The sequence below is a fragment of the Mauremys reevesii genome, linkage group 4, assembly GCF_016161935.1.
Source record: "Mauremys reevesii isolate NIE-2019 linkage group 4, ASM1616193v1, whole genome shotgun sequence".
Lineage (NCBI taxonomy): Eukaryota > Metazoa > Chordata > Testudines > Geoemydidae > Mauremys > Mauremys reevesii.
Window position 1 is genome coordinate 6,562,649 of NC_052626.1, and position 16,293 is coordinate 6,578,941.

Genomic DNA, 16,293 nt, shown 5'->3' on the forward strand with positions numbered 1-16,293 from the left:
GCATCATAGCAGCAAAAATAGAAAGACAACATGAAAAGATGCGATAGGAATGCTAAACCAACAGCAAATGTCTGACATGACAGAACAACAATAATGCATGTTCATTTTCTATTAGATGGTTTAACTTTGAACCATGCAGGTATCAGTTAAGGTTTACCTTCCCACTAAAGTTGTTAGTTATCTTCATATATTCTTCTGCCTTCTGTAAAGCAGCAAGTACCCTTTCAATATTTTCTAAAGGAAAAAAAATGGATCTTGAAGAGACAAGAATTTTGGGATATTTTACATAAACACATAGTGCACTACTTCACCAATAAAGGGTAAAGCTTGACAGACCCAAAACTAACCTATGCCACTAACTGCATTTCTAGTCAGGGGTACGGAGGAATTTTTTCCAAGGTACAGTTCTTGTGGGAAGTCTGGATTATGAGATTTTCAAGAATCCTACTCTCTGAAATACTCTAAAACCTTGTAAATTTCAAAAAAGTCTGCATTTTAATAAGCATCTTTAACCATCAACTCCTCGCATTAGAAACAAGTGTCCATTTTGAAGAAAGACTCATTTTGTGTCCTTTTTAAACTTTGAGATATTTCTTTTAAAAAAATACGTATTGCAGCTACATATATAAAATGTAAGAGTGCTGGCACAAATCCATAATCGCACATAAAAAGCAAGGACTGGATGCCTGAAATTACCTGTCTTGGCAAGGGTGTACAATGAAAGTCCCTATTTTTGAAATGTTAGCCATAAAGCTCTCTTCTTTATTACAGCAACTCACATAAAAACAGATATCAGGTATTATATTATTTTAATTCATTAGAGATCACCATATTAACAGAGTCCTCCCCCTCCGAAAAACACTCATAGCAAAGTACGATACAGAACTAATCATTCTGACCTAACCACCTCAACCCATAATTGTATATTCCAAACATATCAAAAGCAACTGTTCTAATTCATTCTAAATCCACCATCTTGCTTTCTAATCAATATATCATTTTTTTCATGATTAACACTTTGGCACATGACTCTTGTATAGTAAGTCCCTTATTACTCCTTCCAATATCACAATTAACTTTATGCCATATGATGAAGTGCTACTGTAACTATTCAGAATTAAGGCTAAAAGGGATGGAAAAATACTGGCGTGTAAGCAATGCTAGGGCTTTAAGAGAATAGAGCCTGTAAAAACTTACACTGCATATCCATTGTGATGCTCCCCAAGGTACCCTGGGCTGTGAAGTGCCTCACCACTATCTGCTCTTAGTGTGAAGCAGTCTTGTCTGTGCCTGCTGTGGGTCAGCTCCCTGAAACCACCAGCCTCTGGCAACACAAGCCCTGTCTTCCAGGCATCGCTTTCTCTGGACAGGTAGCAATTAGCAAACACCAGTCTCCAAATCCTCGGACTTTTCCCTGCAGCATCCAGCCCCTTATCCACTGAACGCTCACAGAATTACCAGGCCTACACTTCCCAAAGGAACACTACATACCAGCTTTTAAGATTCAACTGAGGACCACCACTTTGCTTAACACCATAGCACTTAGATATATTTATAATGAAAACAAGAATAAGGGGTGAATAGAGATTCAAGGAGTAGTGAGTATGAATACTGGAAACCAATGGTTACATATAAATAAATCATGACACACTTTTAGAGACCAAACTTAACTAACAAATTAACCTTCCATCAAAGTTCTCTTCAGCATTTTCAACCAATCCAGGCTGAGACCCTTTTTCATAAAACAAAGCCACTGTTCTTTTACTTCCTCAGTGAAGGGTGCCTAGGTGTCTTCTCTGCCCCTCCAAATATAGTCAAGCAAACTTTGAAGTGCACAAATATTATACTCCTACATACCTTTGCTTCCCATCTGTTGATCTACTTTGGCATTACCAGACAATCCAGCTTCTATAAGGCAGTGCTCAATGAGTGTGGCTCCATAAGCTACAAAAGTAGAGAGAACCAACTTTAGAAAGCAGTTTAAACATTCAGGTTGAAATCTGTATTAAGAATGATTAATTTCCAAAACTGAATATGAGATTCTGGCCACCACGGAGAAAATTCAACAAAGGTCCTGATACTATAAGTGCTTCATGGACAAATCCCTACACCCATATAAAGCACATTAAAGGATTGCAGCCAAGTCCCTATACCTTTTTATTAAAATTCTAGTCTTTTAACAAATAATTTTGCATTTTATATATAGGAGACTGTCTTGAACCTTCTGAGACACAGTTGTGTGTTTTTTATTTTAATTTTCAGATTACATCTAATATGAACGCAAACAGTTTGCACATTTCATTTTGTAATAATGTCATTACTTACGAAGATGTGGGTTAAGGACCCTCTTTAGCAGTTCCCCGTTAGGTGCATTTGATATTGTTTCAGTCAACCTAAGAAACATAATAAGCAGAATAGCTGCTATTCAAAAGATTAAATGCACGATGTTGAATTGATTTTCCATGTTTTCCGAATTAAAGAAGAAAGCAAACAATTTCAATTCCGTGAGAGCTACATCACCTACACAAAATTCAAAGCTTAAAACAGACTATTTAGACTCAAAATGTTTATATGTAAAAGTGGTCTTTACTTTATTTACAATATGCATGTTGCACAGAATAAAGTTACCTTTCCAAGGTAGGTAATGGTGCAGGTGCTTTAGCGTTATCAACTGGGTACCGTTCCCGAACTGCAAATTTGACATCATCTGCCTCATCTGTGCGAAACCTCAGGATGTTTAAAATTAAGTATTCATAGTCTGTCAGAACAATGTTTCCCTGCAATAGCATCAAAACTGACCATTATTAGAGTCCATATTAAATACTAATTTATAGACTAAACAGTTTTATGACTTACTCTGTCGTAAAGCTCAACAATGAGATGATAGGCTGCTTCATCACTTCCAAATTGTAAGTCTACAATTCTGTCTATCCCCAGCTGTTTTACACTGACAAGTCTTCTACTCCTTAAATGCTTACGACACTGATGATGGGGAAGAAAGAAATATTAAAATATGCATATGTATATAAGGTGTAAACAGAAAGGTCCTACTCATAGTATTTTAAACTGAAATATTTAAAAAATTGTGTGCCCCTCCCCCCCCCCGTGACAATCTGAACATTTCTTGTTTATCTTTATTCCACTTATTATAGACAAATACAAGAACTGGTATAAACTTACAAACCTGAATATTATTTACATGAGCTGCTCAAACTTTGACAACCATCAAGCTCTGATCTATTCTTGCTCGTTAAAGACAAATAGTAGCTCCAAATTGCAAAAAATTAAACATTTTTGTTAAGCATTCAGCATTTACAGTAATAAAAACAGCTGTACTATTTGAAACTTGCACATCTCTGCCATGCCAAGGAGGGAAAGAGCTAGTGCAACCTAAGGACCCAATCCTGCAATGACCTCCACTCAGCATTACTCCTGCATCCACCACAAGACTCCCACTGACTTCAGGGGGGGATTTGCAGAAAGGCATTTCAATGAAGCTCCTCATGGGCTCTCTTGTACTCCTGTCTGTTCGGGCTCTTTGCAGGAGTGGGGAGCTAACCAGATCTGTAATCTGATTCTGCAATCAGATTGCATCCACAACAGATCCATTTGCCAACCTGGAGCCTAATACTTCACTTCAAGACCTGACACGTCAGAGAGTCTAATCCTGAAGTCTTTACTCATGCAAGACTCCCATTCACTCTGGGTTTTGCCTACACAGAGACTTCAGAATCTGGCCTATAAAATAATATTAATAATAATGTGTTCACTTAGCCAAAGTAAAATTCCAACAGGCATGGCTAGTCCAGTGAACATTTACGAGTTTGAGTATCAAAGTCTTAAAAACTACACTTTGACTGTTGTCAGGTACCAAGCACCAGTTCTGTGTCCCCCACCATTCTGCAGTTGCCCTTCCTTTCAGCCAGTCCCCACATCATCATCATCTGCTTGACCAAGACCCACTCAGCTAGTTGTAAATTAACTATTAAAGTATTGCCATCTCAGAGGTGAAACTGCAGCACTACTCTCTCTTCTGAAGGAAATTTCAGAAAGAGAAAGATTAATTTACCTTCATTGCAAACCCAGATGGCATCATATTCTTTGGCCATTCAAACTCTGTTGTGTGAATCCGTATACCAGATTCAACTAGAAGTGTAGCTTTACAGTCTGGCCTGTTGACAAAATAAAGAATAGTTTGACAGTTTAAAAGTCACCAGTTTGTCATTATACCGATGACATTTCATTACATTAGAGCTGTAAACCAAAGTACCACAGATAGCCCTTCAACTTCAACTACAAGTCAAAGAAATCTTTCAGACAAAGTTCTAGTCAAAAATATTAGAACGTTGAGATATACTGAGGCCAGATCGGTAGCAAAAAAACAAAGTTAAAAACTAGATAAACTAAACTAAGGGCTAGATATACTGAGGTAACTTGATTATTCCAAAAATATCCGGGATTACCATACCTTTTGCAGGAAGTTATTTTGAAAAGTCTCCCACCCGGAGCACTGTCCAGTTCAGGGGTCTCAAACATGCGGCCGCCAAGCTTCCCGTCTCCGTAGAGTTATTTCCTGTGGCCGCCAAGCTCCCTCTCCTCCCCAGCACGCTGCATCCCCACTCCTCTGCCTACCTCCAGGCGTTTCCTGCCGCCAAACAGCTGTTTGGCAGCACCTAGCGCTTTCCAGGAGGGAGCTGCGCGCTCAGGGGAGGAGATGGAGAAGAGGCGGGGCAGGGGCGGGGATTTGGGGAAGGGGTTGGACTAGGGGCAGGGAGGTGGCAGAGTTGGGGTGGGGACTTTGGGGAAGGGGTTGGAATGGGGCCAAGGAAGGGGTGGGAAGAGGCAGGGCCTCGTGGAAGGGGTGGAGTGGGGGCAGGGCCGGGGCAGAAGCGGGGGCTTTTGTATCTTTATATGAAAAGGTGTCAGTGGTGCGGCCCTCGGGCCAACATACTAGTCCTCATGTGGCCCTCATAGTGATTTGAGTTTGGGATCCCTGGTCCAGTTGGTCAGGTGTATTACAATTGGGAAAAGAGAAAGCTAACACAGAAACTAGGTGACCAAAAGGGACTCTTCTGGCTCTATGTAAAAAGCACCTGATTACACAGACGAATTGCTTCAGAACAGCAACTCCTGTGGTCATAGCTGCTTATCATTACCACAGCATATGCACTGTTCTTGGTATTTACGAGAAAAAAAATGTAGGCACAAAACACACCTGCTCTTCCACTTATTTTCTGTATTTTGTTTGTAAAAAGGGCAAAAACAATTATCTTCCTGTGATATTTCCTAAGAACTCCCATGATAAAAATATTTCTCTTCTTCCAGGGAACATCACAAAACTATTTTTTAGCAAACTGGTTATAAAGGCTTGATGAGCAGCTGTTAATACAAAACAAATAGGTTCAAATTTAAGGAGGAATAAAACAGTTCACAAATGTTAAGAAGTTCTTACTTTTGAAGGCGAATAAGATATGTCTTATTATCCACATCATAGACATTGTTTACTCTCATTCCCAATAAGCTGTTAAATAAAAAATAAACACATTTTGTGAATCCAGTATAGAATTCATACAAGCCTGTCAGAAAGATTCAGTGACAACTGAATCTATATGTACACAAATAAGTTTCCTAGGTTACAATATATTATACAAATAGCATTTGAAGAGGTGATAGGGCATAAGAAGTAAAATGGACACGCTCCAGGGAAAATTATGATACAATCAGAAGATACGAGGAGCACTATTAATTAAATAAATGCAAAATGGAAACAGAATAGCCACTTGAACAAGACTCTAATACAACTCCAGAATTTCAGTGACAAATTGCGTTATGAGACACTAATGCGTATGCATATCTCTGCATCACCAATTTATCACTGAAGCCCCACTTACATTAGCAAACTAGCCCCCTGGCTGGTGACTGTCAGCAATACATCTGGTTGAACGGGTGCTGAGAATGCTTGAGGAACTAGTCTGGATGGGACTAAAGCATTTTCAGCATCACCACAGAAAGCACAACTGAGATTTGATCCCATTGCTCTTTCATTCACAGTTATTCAAGCCAGCATAACATGGATGATAAAATCTCATGTAAATCACATCTTGAGGGGTATCTGTGTCCCCCTGGCGGAAGTGGGATAGGATGGGGGTAGAGGGACTATATGAGTTCCAGGGGGTAGTGGGATGGGGTCTCAGGACTTCCATGAGGGACAGCAGAATGGGGGTGGAGGTGCAGTTTGTCTGGGCTCCAGTGGGGTGAAATGGATTGTTTGCGCACAGAAGTCAAGACACCCCTAGTCTCTTACACAGGGCAATGAGTGTGTGTGCAGAGGAATCAGGGCTCCCATGCAAGGCAATGGGGTTGGAGATGTTAGGGCTTCCCTGGGGACAGTGGGGTAGGATGGTCAGGGCTCTCCTGCCCTCTCACACAAGGCAATGGGATGTTATGGAGCATCAGAGTTCCCATAAGGACCAATGGGGTAGGGGGGTTCCCAGGTCCCTAACATGAGGCAATAGGGTTCCTGTGGGAGGGCTGCAGGTGGGGGGTTCCCAGGTCTCTCACACCAGGCGGTGAGGTGGGAGGTTCCTGGGGGGAACTGGACAAGAGGGCTCCCACGAGGGCAGTTCCCAGTTTCTCACATGGGGTGGTGGGCAGGGGTGTTCCCATGGGGGCATTTCCCTGGTCTCTCACCCAGAGAGATGGGGTGGGGGTTCCCCAGTCTCTCACACAGGGCAGCGGTGGGGCAGGGGTTCCCCTGGGGGGTTCTCATGTGCGGGGGCAGTGGGGATCCCCAGTCTCTCACACAGGGCGGCGGGGCAGAGGTTCCCCTGGGGGTCTCATGTGCGGGGAGGCAGTGGGAGATCCCTAGTTTCTCACACAGGGCGGCAGGGGGCAGGGGTTCCCTGGGGTTCTCATGTGTGGGGGCAGTGGGGATCCCCAGTTTCTCACGGGGTGGCGGGGGCAGGGGTTCCCTGGGGGTCTCATGTGCAGGGAGGCAGTGGGGGGATCCCCAGTCTCTCACACAGGGCGGCGGGGGCAAGGGTTCCCCTGGGGGTTCTCATGTGCAGGGGGCAGTGGGGATCCCCAGTTTCTCACACAGGGCGGCGGGGCAGGGGTTCCCCTGGGGGTCTCATGTGCGGGGGCAGTGGGGATCCCCAGTCTCTCACACAGGGCGGCGGGGGCAGGGGTTCCCCTGGGGGTTCTCATGTGCGGGGAGGCAGTGGGGTTCCCCAGTCTCTCACACAGGGCGCGGGGGGGCCGGGGTTCCCCTGGGGGGTTCTCATGTGCGGGGAGGCAGTGGGGTTCCCCAGTCTCTCACACAGGGCGGCGGGGGCAGGGGTTCCCTGGGGGTCTCATGTGCGGGGGCAGTGGGGGGATCCCCAGTCTCTCACACAGGGCGGCGGGGGGGCAGGGGTTCCCCTGGGGGTTCTCATGTGCGGGGAGGCAGTGGGGATCCCCAGTTTCTCACACGGGGTGGCGGGGGCAGGGGTTCCCTGGGGGTCTCATGCAGGAGGCAGTGGGGATCCCCAGTCTCTCACACAGGGCGGGGGCAAGGGTTCCCCTGGGGGTTCTCATGTGCAGGGGGCAGTGGGGATCCCCAGTTTCTCACACAGGGCGCGGGGGGCAGGGGTTCCCTGGGGGTCTCATGTGCGGGGCAGTGGGGATCCCAGTCTCTCACACAGGGCGGCGGGGGGGCAGGGGTTCCCCTGGGGGGTTCTCATGTGCGGGGGAGGCAGTGGGGGGTTCCCCAGTCTCTCACACAGGGCGGCGGGGGGGCAGGGGTTCCCCTGGGGGGTCTCATGTGCGGGGGCAGTGGGGATCCCCAGTTTCTCACACGGGTGGCGGGGGCAGGGTTCCTGGGGTCTCATGTGCAGGGAGGCAGTGGGGGGATCCCCAGTCTCTCACACAGGGCGGCGGGGGGCAGGGTTCCCCTGGGGGTTCTCATGTGCAGGGGGCAGTGGGGATCCCCAGTTTCTCACACAGGGCGGCGGGGGCAGGGGTTCCCCTGGGGGTCTCATGTGCGGGGGCAGTGGGGATCCCCAGTCTCTCACACAGGGCGGCGGGGGCAGGGGTTCCCCTGGGGGGGTCTCATGTGCAGGGAGGCAGTGGGGGTTCCCCAGTCTCTCACACAGGGCGGGGGCAGGGGTTCCCCTGGGGGTTCTCATGTGCGGGGAGGCAGTGGGGTTCCCCAGTCTCTCACACAGGGCGGCGGGGCAGGGGTTCCCCTGGGGGTCTCATGTGCGGGGGCAGTGGGGATCCCCAGTCTCTCACACAGGGCGGCGGGGGCAGGGGTTCCCCTGGGGGGTTCTCATGTGCGGGGGAGGCAGTGGGGGGATCCCCAGTTTCTCACACGGGGTGGCGGGGGGGCAGGGGTTCCCCTGGGGGGGTCTCATGTGCAGGGAGGCAGTGGGGGGATCCCCAGTCTCTCACACAGGGCGGCGGGGCAAGGGTTCCCCTGGGGGTTCTCATGTGCAGGGGGCAGTGGGGATCCCCAGTTTCTCACACAGGGCGGCGGGGGCAGGGGTTCCCCTGGGGTCTCATGTGCGGGGGCAGTGGGGATCCCCAGTCTCTCACACAGGGCGGCGGGGGCAGGGGTTCCCCTGGGGTTCTCATGTGCGGGGAGGCAGTGGGGTTCCCCAGTCTCTCACACAGGGCGGCGGGGCAGGGGTTCCCCTGGGGGTCTCATGTGCGGGGGCCGTGGGGTTCCCAGTCTCTCGCACAGGGTGGCGGGGGCAGGGGTTCCCCTGGGGGTTCTCATGTGCGGGGGCAGTGGGGATCCCCAGTTTCTCACACGGGGTGGCGGGGGCAGGGGTTCCCCTGGGTCTCATGTGCGGGGGCCGTGGGGTTCCCAGTCTCTCACACAGGGTGGCGGGGGCAGGGGTTCCCCTGGGGGTTCTCATGTGCGGGAGGCAGTGGGGGGTTCCCCAGTCTCTCACACAGGGCGGCGGGGGGGCAGGGGTTCCCCTGGGGGGGTTCTCATGTGCGGGGAGGGCAGTGGGGGGATCCCCAGTCTCTCACACAGGGCGGCGGGGGGGCAGGGGTTCCCCTGGGGGTCTCATGTGCGGGGGCCGTGGGGGTTCCCAGTCTCTCGCACAGGGTGGCGGGGGCAGGGGTTCCCCTGGGGTTCTCATGTGCGGGGGCAGTGGGGATCCCAGTTTCTCACACGGGGTGGCGGGGGCAGGGGTTCCCCTGGGGGTCTCATGTGCGGGGGCCGTGGGGTTCCCCAGTCTCTCACACAGGGTGGCGGGGGCAGGGGTTCCCCTGGGGTTCTCATGTGCGGGGAGGCAGTGGGGTTCCCAGTCTCTCACACAGGGCGGCGGGGGCAGGGGTTCCCCTGGGGTTCTCATGTGCGGGGGCAGTGGGGGGTTCCCCAGTCTCTCACACGGGGCGGCGGGGGGGTCTCAGGAGGGTGGCAGAGTCGGGGGGGCACTGGGGGAGGAGGGTCCCGGCGCGGGCAGTTCCCGTGCAGGGGGTTCCAGCGCGCGGGAGCATCCCGGGGGGGGGGCGGGTCACTGGACACCCCCGGACCCAGGCCTGGCCGGGCGCTGACGCTACCTGTCCCTGAGCTCGGCCAGCACCGCCCGGATGTCGATGGTGTTGAAGCGGGACTTCATGGCGGGGCGGGGCGGGGCGGGGCGCGGCGCCCCTCACACACAGCGACCCCCACCCGCTGCCTCCTCACACCCTCCGCCACCACCGGGTGCACATGCGCAGTGCGCGTCCCTATGGCAAGCCCCGGCAGACACACTTGTGCGGCGCGTTTGAGGCGGGCGCTGTCCTGTGCTGAGAGTCCCGCGGGGCCGGGGCGGGAGGCCGCTGCCGGGGGCGGGGCGCTCCGCGCTCCCCTTCGCGCCGGGCCTGGCGGGGGCCATCGCAACGGCTCCAAACTGCACTTTCAGCCGGCAGGAGGCGCTGAGCCCCTTCCCCGCCGGCCGGTGACATCGCCGCCCCCAGCCCGGTGTGGGGGTCCCCATGTCCCCGGTCAGGATCCGGGGGAGGGGCGGTGCCCCTGGCCCTCCACACAAAGTGTCCCGGGTTTGGAGTTTCCTGCATTAAAGATCCTGGGGTGTGGGAGGCCCCATGCGCCCTCCAGGCTCTGCGGGGGGATCCCCTGTCTGCCCCCTCCAGGCTCTGCGGGGGGATCCCCTGTCTCCCCCCCTCTGGGCTCTGTGGGGGGTGTGTATGTGTGGGGGGGTGTCCCCTGTCTCCCCCCTCCAGGCTCTGCGGGGGGTGGGTGCATAAAAAGAGACCGTGTCTCACTGTCTTGCCCAGGCTACGCTGCAGTGGCTATTCACAGGCGCGATCCCACTACTGATCGGCACGGGAGTTTTGACCTGCTCCGTTTCCGACCTGGGCCGGTTCACCCCTCCTTAGGCAACCTGGGGACCCCAAGCTTCCCCAGGATCACCATATTGATGCCAAGCTTAGTGCGGACACCCGATCGGCATAGCCCACTGCAGCCCAGAACTCCTGAGCTCAAGCGATCCGCCAGCCTCAGCCTCCCCAGGCGCTGGGATCACAGGCACCAGCCACGGTGCTCGGCTGGTTTTGTAGCCTGGCAGCTGGAGCTTTAAACTCTGCTTGTGAGCTCTGTGCCTTGGCCAGACGGGGACAGCCTGGGACTGGGAAATGCTCCTGCTTCCACCGCCCCCGTCTCATGTCGGGGTGCAGGCGCCTCTGTCCTCTCATGTAAGATCCCGGATGTTTCGGTGCCCCCATCCCCAGTCCAGAAGCCCAGGTGTCCGGGTACCTCTGCCCCCCATACAGGATCCTGGATGTGTGGGTGTCCGTCCCTGTGCAGAGGATCCTGGAGTGTGGATGCCCTTGTCCCCCCCTACAAGATCCTGGGTGTGTGGGTGCCACTCTCCCCCCATAGAAGAACTCAGGTGGGTGGCTGGGTGCCCCTGTTCACCCTTACAGCCTCCCTGGTGCACGGGGGCCTCCCCCCGCCCCAACTCAGGGTCCCCAGGGTGTGAGTGCTCCCATCCCCCGATACAGGCGGGGGGGTGGGTATAACTGGCTCTCCCTGTCCTGCCCAGGCGGTGCTACAGCCGCTGTTCACAGGGGCAGCAACCCCACTGTCAATCTGCAGCTTTAACCTGCTCCAGGGGTGACCTGCTTCACCCTCCTTTGGGAGCCTGGGGACCCCGAACTTCCCAGAATCACCTGATTGATGCCAAACTTAGCACAGACACCGGCTCAGCATGGCAGGGTGCTGCCCTGAGCCCTGACAATCAGCTTCCCTCCGCCTCCTGCTGCACAGCGAGGGTCCCACGCGAGAGCCTTTGTGCCCCGCGTGTCCAGCCAGGTACCTCCCAGCTCCAGCTTTCAACTCTGCTTCTGAGCTCCCCTCTCCGGCCACACGGGGGCAGCACTAACGGCCTCATCTAAATTTGACGCTTCAGACTGCAGATTATAACCCAGTGGGCAGATTATAACCCAGGAAGCCAAATCCTTCCCCAAACTGACAGTTGAAGCAGAAGTTCCCCTTGGAAAGATCAGGATTTTTGCCTTTAAAAACAAGGAAAATGTGCATTGTTCTCTTCTGTCTACAGCGAGAGATTGAAGAAGCTCAATTGATTTCATTGACTGGAGGTTAAGAGTGGATTTAATCACTGATTTAAATACGTTTTACAAATTCCCAGAGGGGGGGAATATGTGATTTAAAGGGTTCTTTAATTCCCCAGACAAAGGTTGAACAAGACCCCATTGGTTTGCAGTCAATGTCAGAAAATCCCAACCGGAAATGACCATTTTTTAACCGTGAGGCTAATTATCTAGTGGAACAATCTCCGCGAGGGAGGTAGTAAATTCCCCAGTAGTAAATATATATATATTTCCTACTGTCTTTTCCACTGCATGCATCTGATGAAGTGGGTTTTAGCCCACAAAAGCTTATGCGCAAATAAATTTCTTAGTCTCTAAGGTGTCACAAGTACTCCTGTTCTTTTTGCTGATCTTCATGTAGAGACTGCAAGTGATGCGGAGAGAGATACCTACAGGAGGCTAAACTGGGTACCAGAGGCAGAGAACAAGGTGCCCCCAAGGCAATGGCATGAACTCATTAGTTGAAATATGCCCAGATGATCACAGCAGGGGATCCGCTCCCAGAGGTGGGTGTCCCTATTCCTCCTATCTTTAAAAATACCTGGTATGTGGGTGCCCACAATTCCTCCTGCCCTTAAGAATACCTGGTAAGTGGGTGGCCCCCTCCAGCTAAGAATCCTCCATGTGGTTTCCTTCCCTTCACCACCAAATAAGAACATTGTGTGGAGGGAGTGGGAGGAGGATTGTCTGGCAGGATTGTAAAGTGGGACTGTGTCTCCCTGTCTGGCCCAGGCTCCTTGGAGGAAGTGATCTCAGTGTGTCTGGCTGTCTCCATTCCTCCCACCCATAAGAATCCCTGGTGTGTGGGTGCACCCCAGCCCATTAAGGATCTCTGGGGGGTGGGTGTCTCTCTCCCCCTAGTCAGGATCTCTGGGGCGTGGCTGTATAAAAAGAGACTTTGACTCACCTAGGCTGGGCTGCCATCATGGAACAGACCAGGTCCTTCAGTGGGGTGTTTGGATTCCTTCAAGGACATGATCTCAGTATGTGTGGGTGTCCCTGTCCCTTCAACTCTTAACAATCCCTGGTGTGTGGGTGCCTCTGTTTTACCCAGGAGGGATCCGGTGGATGTGGGTGTTCTCCATGCTACTGGGGGTCTCTGGTGCCCCTGTCCCTCCTGGTTAATAGTGGAGTGTGTGGGTGTCCCCCAGCCCGCTAAGGATCCGTGTTGTGTGGATGCCCCCATTCTTCTCATTAAGAATGGTGCAATGGAGCATACGGGTGTGTCCCCCACCCCATGAACTAGCTCCCGTGTGTGGTTCCCCTGCCCCCATCCAGGCTCTGTGGTGTGTGGATGTTGCTGTTCCTCTTTTCAAGATCCGTGTCGCAGGGGGGCGTCCCTCCACCCAAGTAGGAATCCCCACCGTGTGGGTGCTCCCATCCCCCAACTCCAGGCTCTGCGGGGGGTGTCTGTATAAAAAGAGACCGTGTCTCACTGTCTGCCCAGGCTACGCTGCAGGGGCTATTTACAGGCGCAATCCCACTACTGATCGGCACGGGAGTTTTGACCTGCTCTGTTTCCAACCTGGGCTGGTTCACTTCTCCTTAGGCAACCTGGGAACCCAAAGCTGCCCAGGGATCACCATATTGATGCCAAACTTAGTGCGGACACCCGATCGGCATAGCCCACTGCAGCCCAGAACTCCTGAGCTCAAGCGATCTGCCGGCCTCAGCCTCCCCAGGTGCTGGGATCACAGGCACCAGCCACAGGGCCCAGCTGGTTACAGCCTCTCCCGCTTCCAACTTCAGCCCCCAGTACAGGATCCCAGCTATGTGGGTGTCTGTTTTTCCCCTTTTCAAGATCCCTGTTGCATGGGTGCATCCCTCCCCCACAATTCAGGATCCTCATGGCGTGTGGGGGGCTGGGGCTGGGCCTGGGGCAGGACTAGTGCAAGGGTGTTTGTGTGATTTCTGTTATTTCTACATTGTCTTTCAGGTAGACCCTGGATTGCGCTTAAATTGAAAAAGTGACCTGAAAATCTTTGCGCACCACTGATGTAGCTATTACTGCTTCAATAGTGTAGGGAACTTGGCATTTAGCCATGAAAGCAACAGGCTGGTTTGCCCATTAGGTCCCCAGGCTCCCAAAGGAGGGTGAAGTAGGTCACCCCTGGAGCAGGTTAAAGCTGCAGGTTGACAGTGGGGTTGCTGCCCCTGTGAACAGCTGCTGTAGCACTGCCGGGGCAGGACAGGGAGAGCCAGTTATACCCCCCCCCCCGCCTGTATCGGGGGCTGGGAGCACTCACACCCTGGGGACCCACCCACCAGAGATCTACTGGGGGGGAGAGTGGCACCCACAGACCCAGGATCTTGTAGGGGGGGACCAGGGCATCCACACTCCGGGATCCTCTGCACAGGGATGGACACCCACACACCCAGGATTCTGTATGGAGGGCAGAGGAAGCTGGGCTCCTGGGCGGGGGATGGGGGCACCGGCACATCCGGGATCTTACATGAGAGGACAGAGGCGCCTGCACCCCGACATGAGACGGGGGCGGTGGAAGCAGGAGCATTTCCCAGTTCCAGGGTGTCCCCGTCTCACAAGCAGAGTTTAAAGCTTGAGCTGCCAGGCAGCAAAAGCAACTAGGCCCCGTGGCTAGTGCCTGTGATCCCAGCACCTGGGGAGGCTGAGGCTGGCGGATCGCTTGAGCTCAGGAGTTCTAGGCTGCAGGGGGCTATGCCGATTGGGTGTCCGCACTAAGTTCGGCATCAATATGGTGAAGCTTGGGGTCCCCAGGTTGCCTAAGGAGGGGTGAACCAGCCCAGGTCAGAAATGGAGCAGGTCAAAACTCCCACGCCAATCAGTAGTGGGATCGCGCCTGTGAATAGCCACTGCAGCATAGCCTAGGCAAGACAGTGAGATACAGTGTCTTTTTATACGGACACCCCTCCCCCGCAGACCCGGGATGGCAGCACCCACACGATGAGGGTCCGGACTTGGGGGGAGGGACGCCCCCCTGCCACACGGATCTTGAAAAGAGGAACAGCGACACCCGCAGAGCCTGGATGGGGGCAGGGGAACCACACACTGGAGCTAGTTCATGGGGTGGGGGACACACCCATATGCTCCATTGCACCATTCTTAATGAGAAGAACGGGGGCATCCACACAACACGGATCCTTAACAGGCTGGGGGACACCCATACACTCCACTATTAACCAGGAGGGACAGGGGCACCAGACACCCCAGTAGCGTGGAGAACACCCACATCCACAGAATCCCTCATGGGTAAGTCAGAGGGGATTGTAATGGGGCCCCGCGCACCCACGCACCAGGGATTGTTAAGGTTTGAAGGGACAGGGACACCCACACACAGTGAGATCACGGCCTTGAAGGAATCCAAACACCCCACAGAAGGACCTGGTCTGTTCCATGATGGCAGCCCAGCTTGGCTGAGTCAAAGTCTCTTTTTAATGCAGCCACGCCCCAGAGATCCTGACTAGGGGGAGAGACACCCACCCCCCAGAGATCTAATGGGCTGGGGTGCACCCACACACCAGGGATTCTTATGGGTGGGAGGAATGGAGACAGCCAGACACACTGAGATCATTTCCTCCAAGAAGCCTGTGCCAGACAGGGAGACACAGTCCCCCCTTTACATATCTGCCAAACAACCTTCCTCCCACTCCCTCCACACAATGTTCTTATTTGGCGGTGAAGGGAAGGAAACCACATAGAGGATTCTTAGCTGGAGGGGGCCACCCACTTACCAGGTATTCTTAAGGGCAGGAGGAATTGTGGGCACCCACATACCAGGTATTTTTAAAGGTAGGAGGAATAGGGACACCCACCTCTGGGAGTGGATCTCCTGCTGTGATCATCTGGGCATATTTCAACTAATGAGTTCATGCCAAATTGATTAAGGGTGGCTATTATCAGCAGGAGAAAAAAAACTTTTGTAGTGATAGTCAGGATGGCCCATTTGAAACAGTTGACAAGAAGGTGTGAGTAACAGTAGGGGGGAAATTAACATGGGGAAATAGTTTTTAGTCTGTGTAATGACCCATCCACTCCCAGTCTTTATTCAAGCGTAATTTAATGGTGTCCAGTTTGCAAATTAATAGCAGTTCTGCGGTTTCTCATTGGAGTCTGTTTTTCAAGGGTTTTTTGTTGAATAATTGCGACTTTTAGGTCTGTACTTGAGTGACCAGGGCGGTTGAAGTGTTTGCTGCATGATATCTGGTGTGTGGGTGTCCCGGTCCCCCTTTTATGAGCCCTGATACATAGGTGCTTTCCTCCGCTGCAATTCAGGATCCCCACCCTGTGGGTGCTCCCATCCCCCCATCCAGGCTCTGCGGGGGGGGGGGTGTCTAAAAAGAGACCACGTCTCACTGTCTTGCCCAGGCTACGCTGCAGTGGCTATTCACAGGCACGATCCCACTACTGATCAGCACGGGAGTTTTGACCTGCTCCATTTCTGACCTGGGCCGGTTCACCCCTCCTTAGGCAACCTGGGGACCCCAAGCTTCCCTGGGATCACCATATTGGTGCCGAACTTAGTGCGGACACCCGATCGGCATAGCCCCCTGCAGCCTAGAACTCCTGAGCTCAAGTGATCCACTGGCCTCAGCCTCCCCAGATGCTGGGATCACAGGCTCCAGCCACAGAGCCCGGCTGCTTTTGTTGCTTGGCAGCTGGAGCTTTAAACTCTGCTTGTGAGCTCTGTGCCTTGGCCAGACGGGGAC

The 16,293-nt window shown here is 52.9% G+C and overlaps 1 protein-coding gene across 1 annotated transcript in view; it reads right to left on the reverse strand.

Moving 5' to 3' along the window:
* NEMF (nuclear export mediator factor) overlaps positions 1 to 9,710 on the reverse strand; it is a 32,713-nt gene extending 23,003 nt beyond the window's left edge. The window contains exons 1-8 of the mRNA XM_039534986.1: positions 9,556 to 9,710; positions 5,453 to 5,521; positions 4,070 to 4,172; positions 2,857 to 2,982; positions 2,629 to 2,777; positions 2,326 to 2,393; positions 1,858 to 1,944; positions 158 to 234 (exon numbers count right to left, since the gene is read on the reverse strand). Of these exons, the coding sequence (XP_039390920.1) occupies positions 158 to 234; positions 1,858 to 1,944; positions 2,326 to 2,393; positions 2,629 to 2,777; positions 2,857 to 2,982; positions 4,070 to 4,172; positions 5,453 to 5,521; positions 9,556 to 9,614 (738 nt within the window). The 5' untranslated portion in view covers positions 9,615 to 9,710. The remainder of the gene's footprint in view (positions 1 to 157; positions 235 to 1,857; positions 1,945 to 2,325; positions 2,394 to 2,628; positions 2,778 to 2,856; positions 2,983 to 4,069; positions 4,173 to 5,452; positions 5,522 to 9,555) is intronic.
* Between the last annotated feature and the right edge of the window lie 6,583 nt (positions 9,711 to 16,293).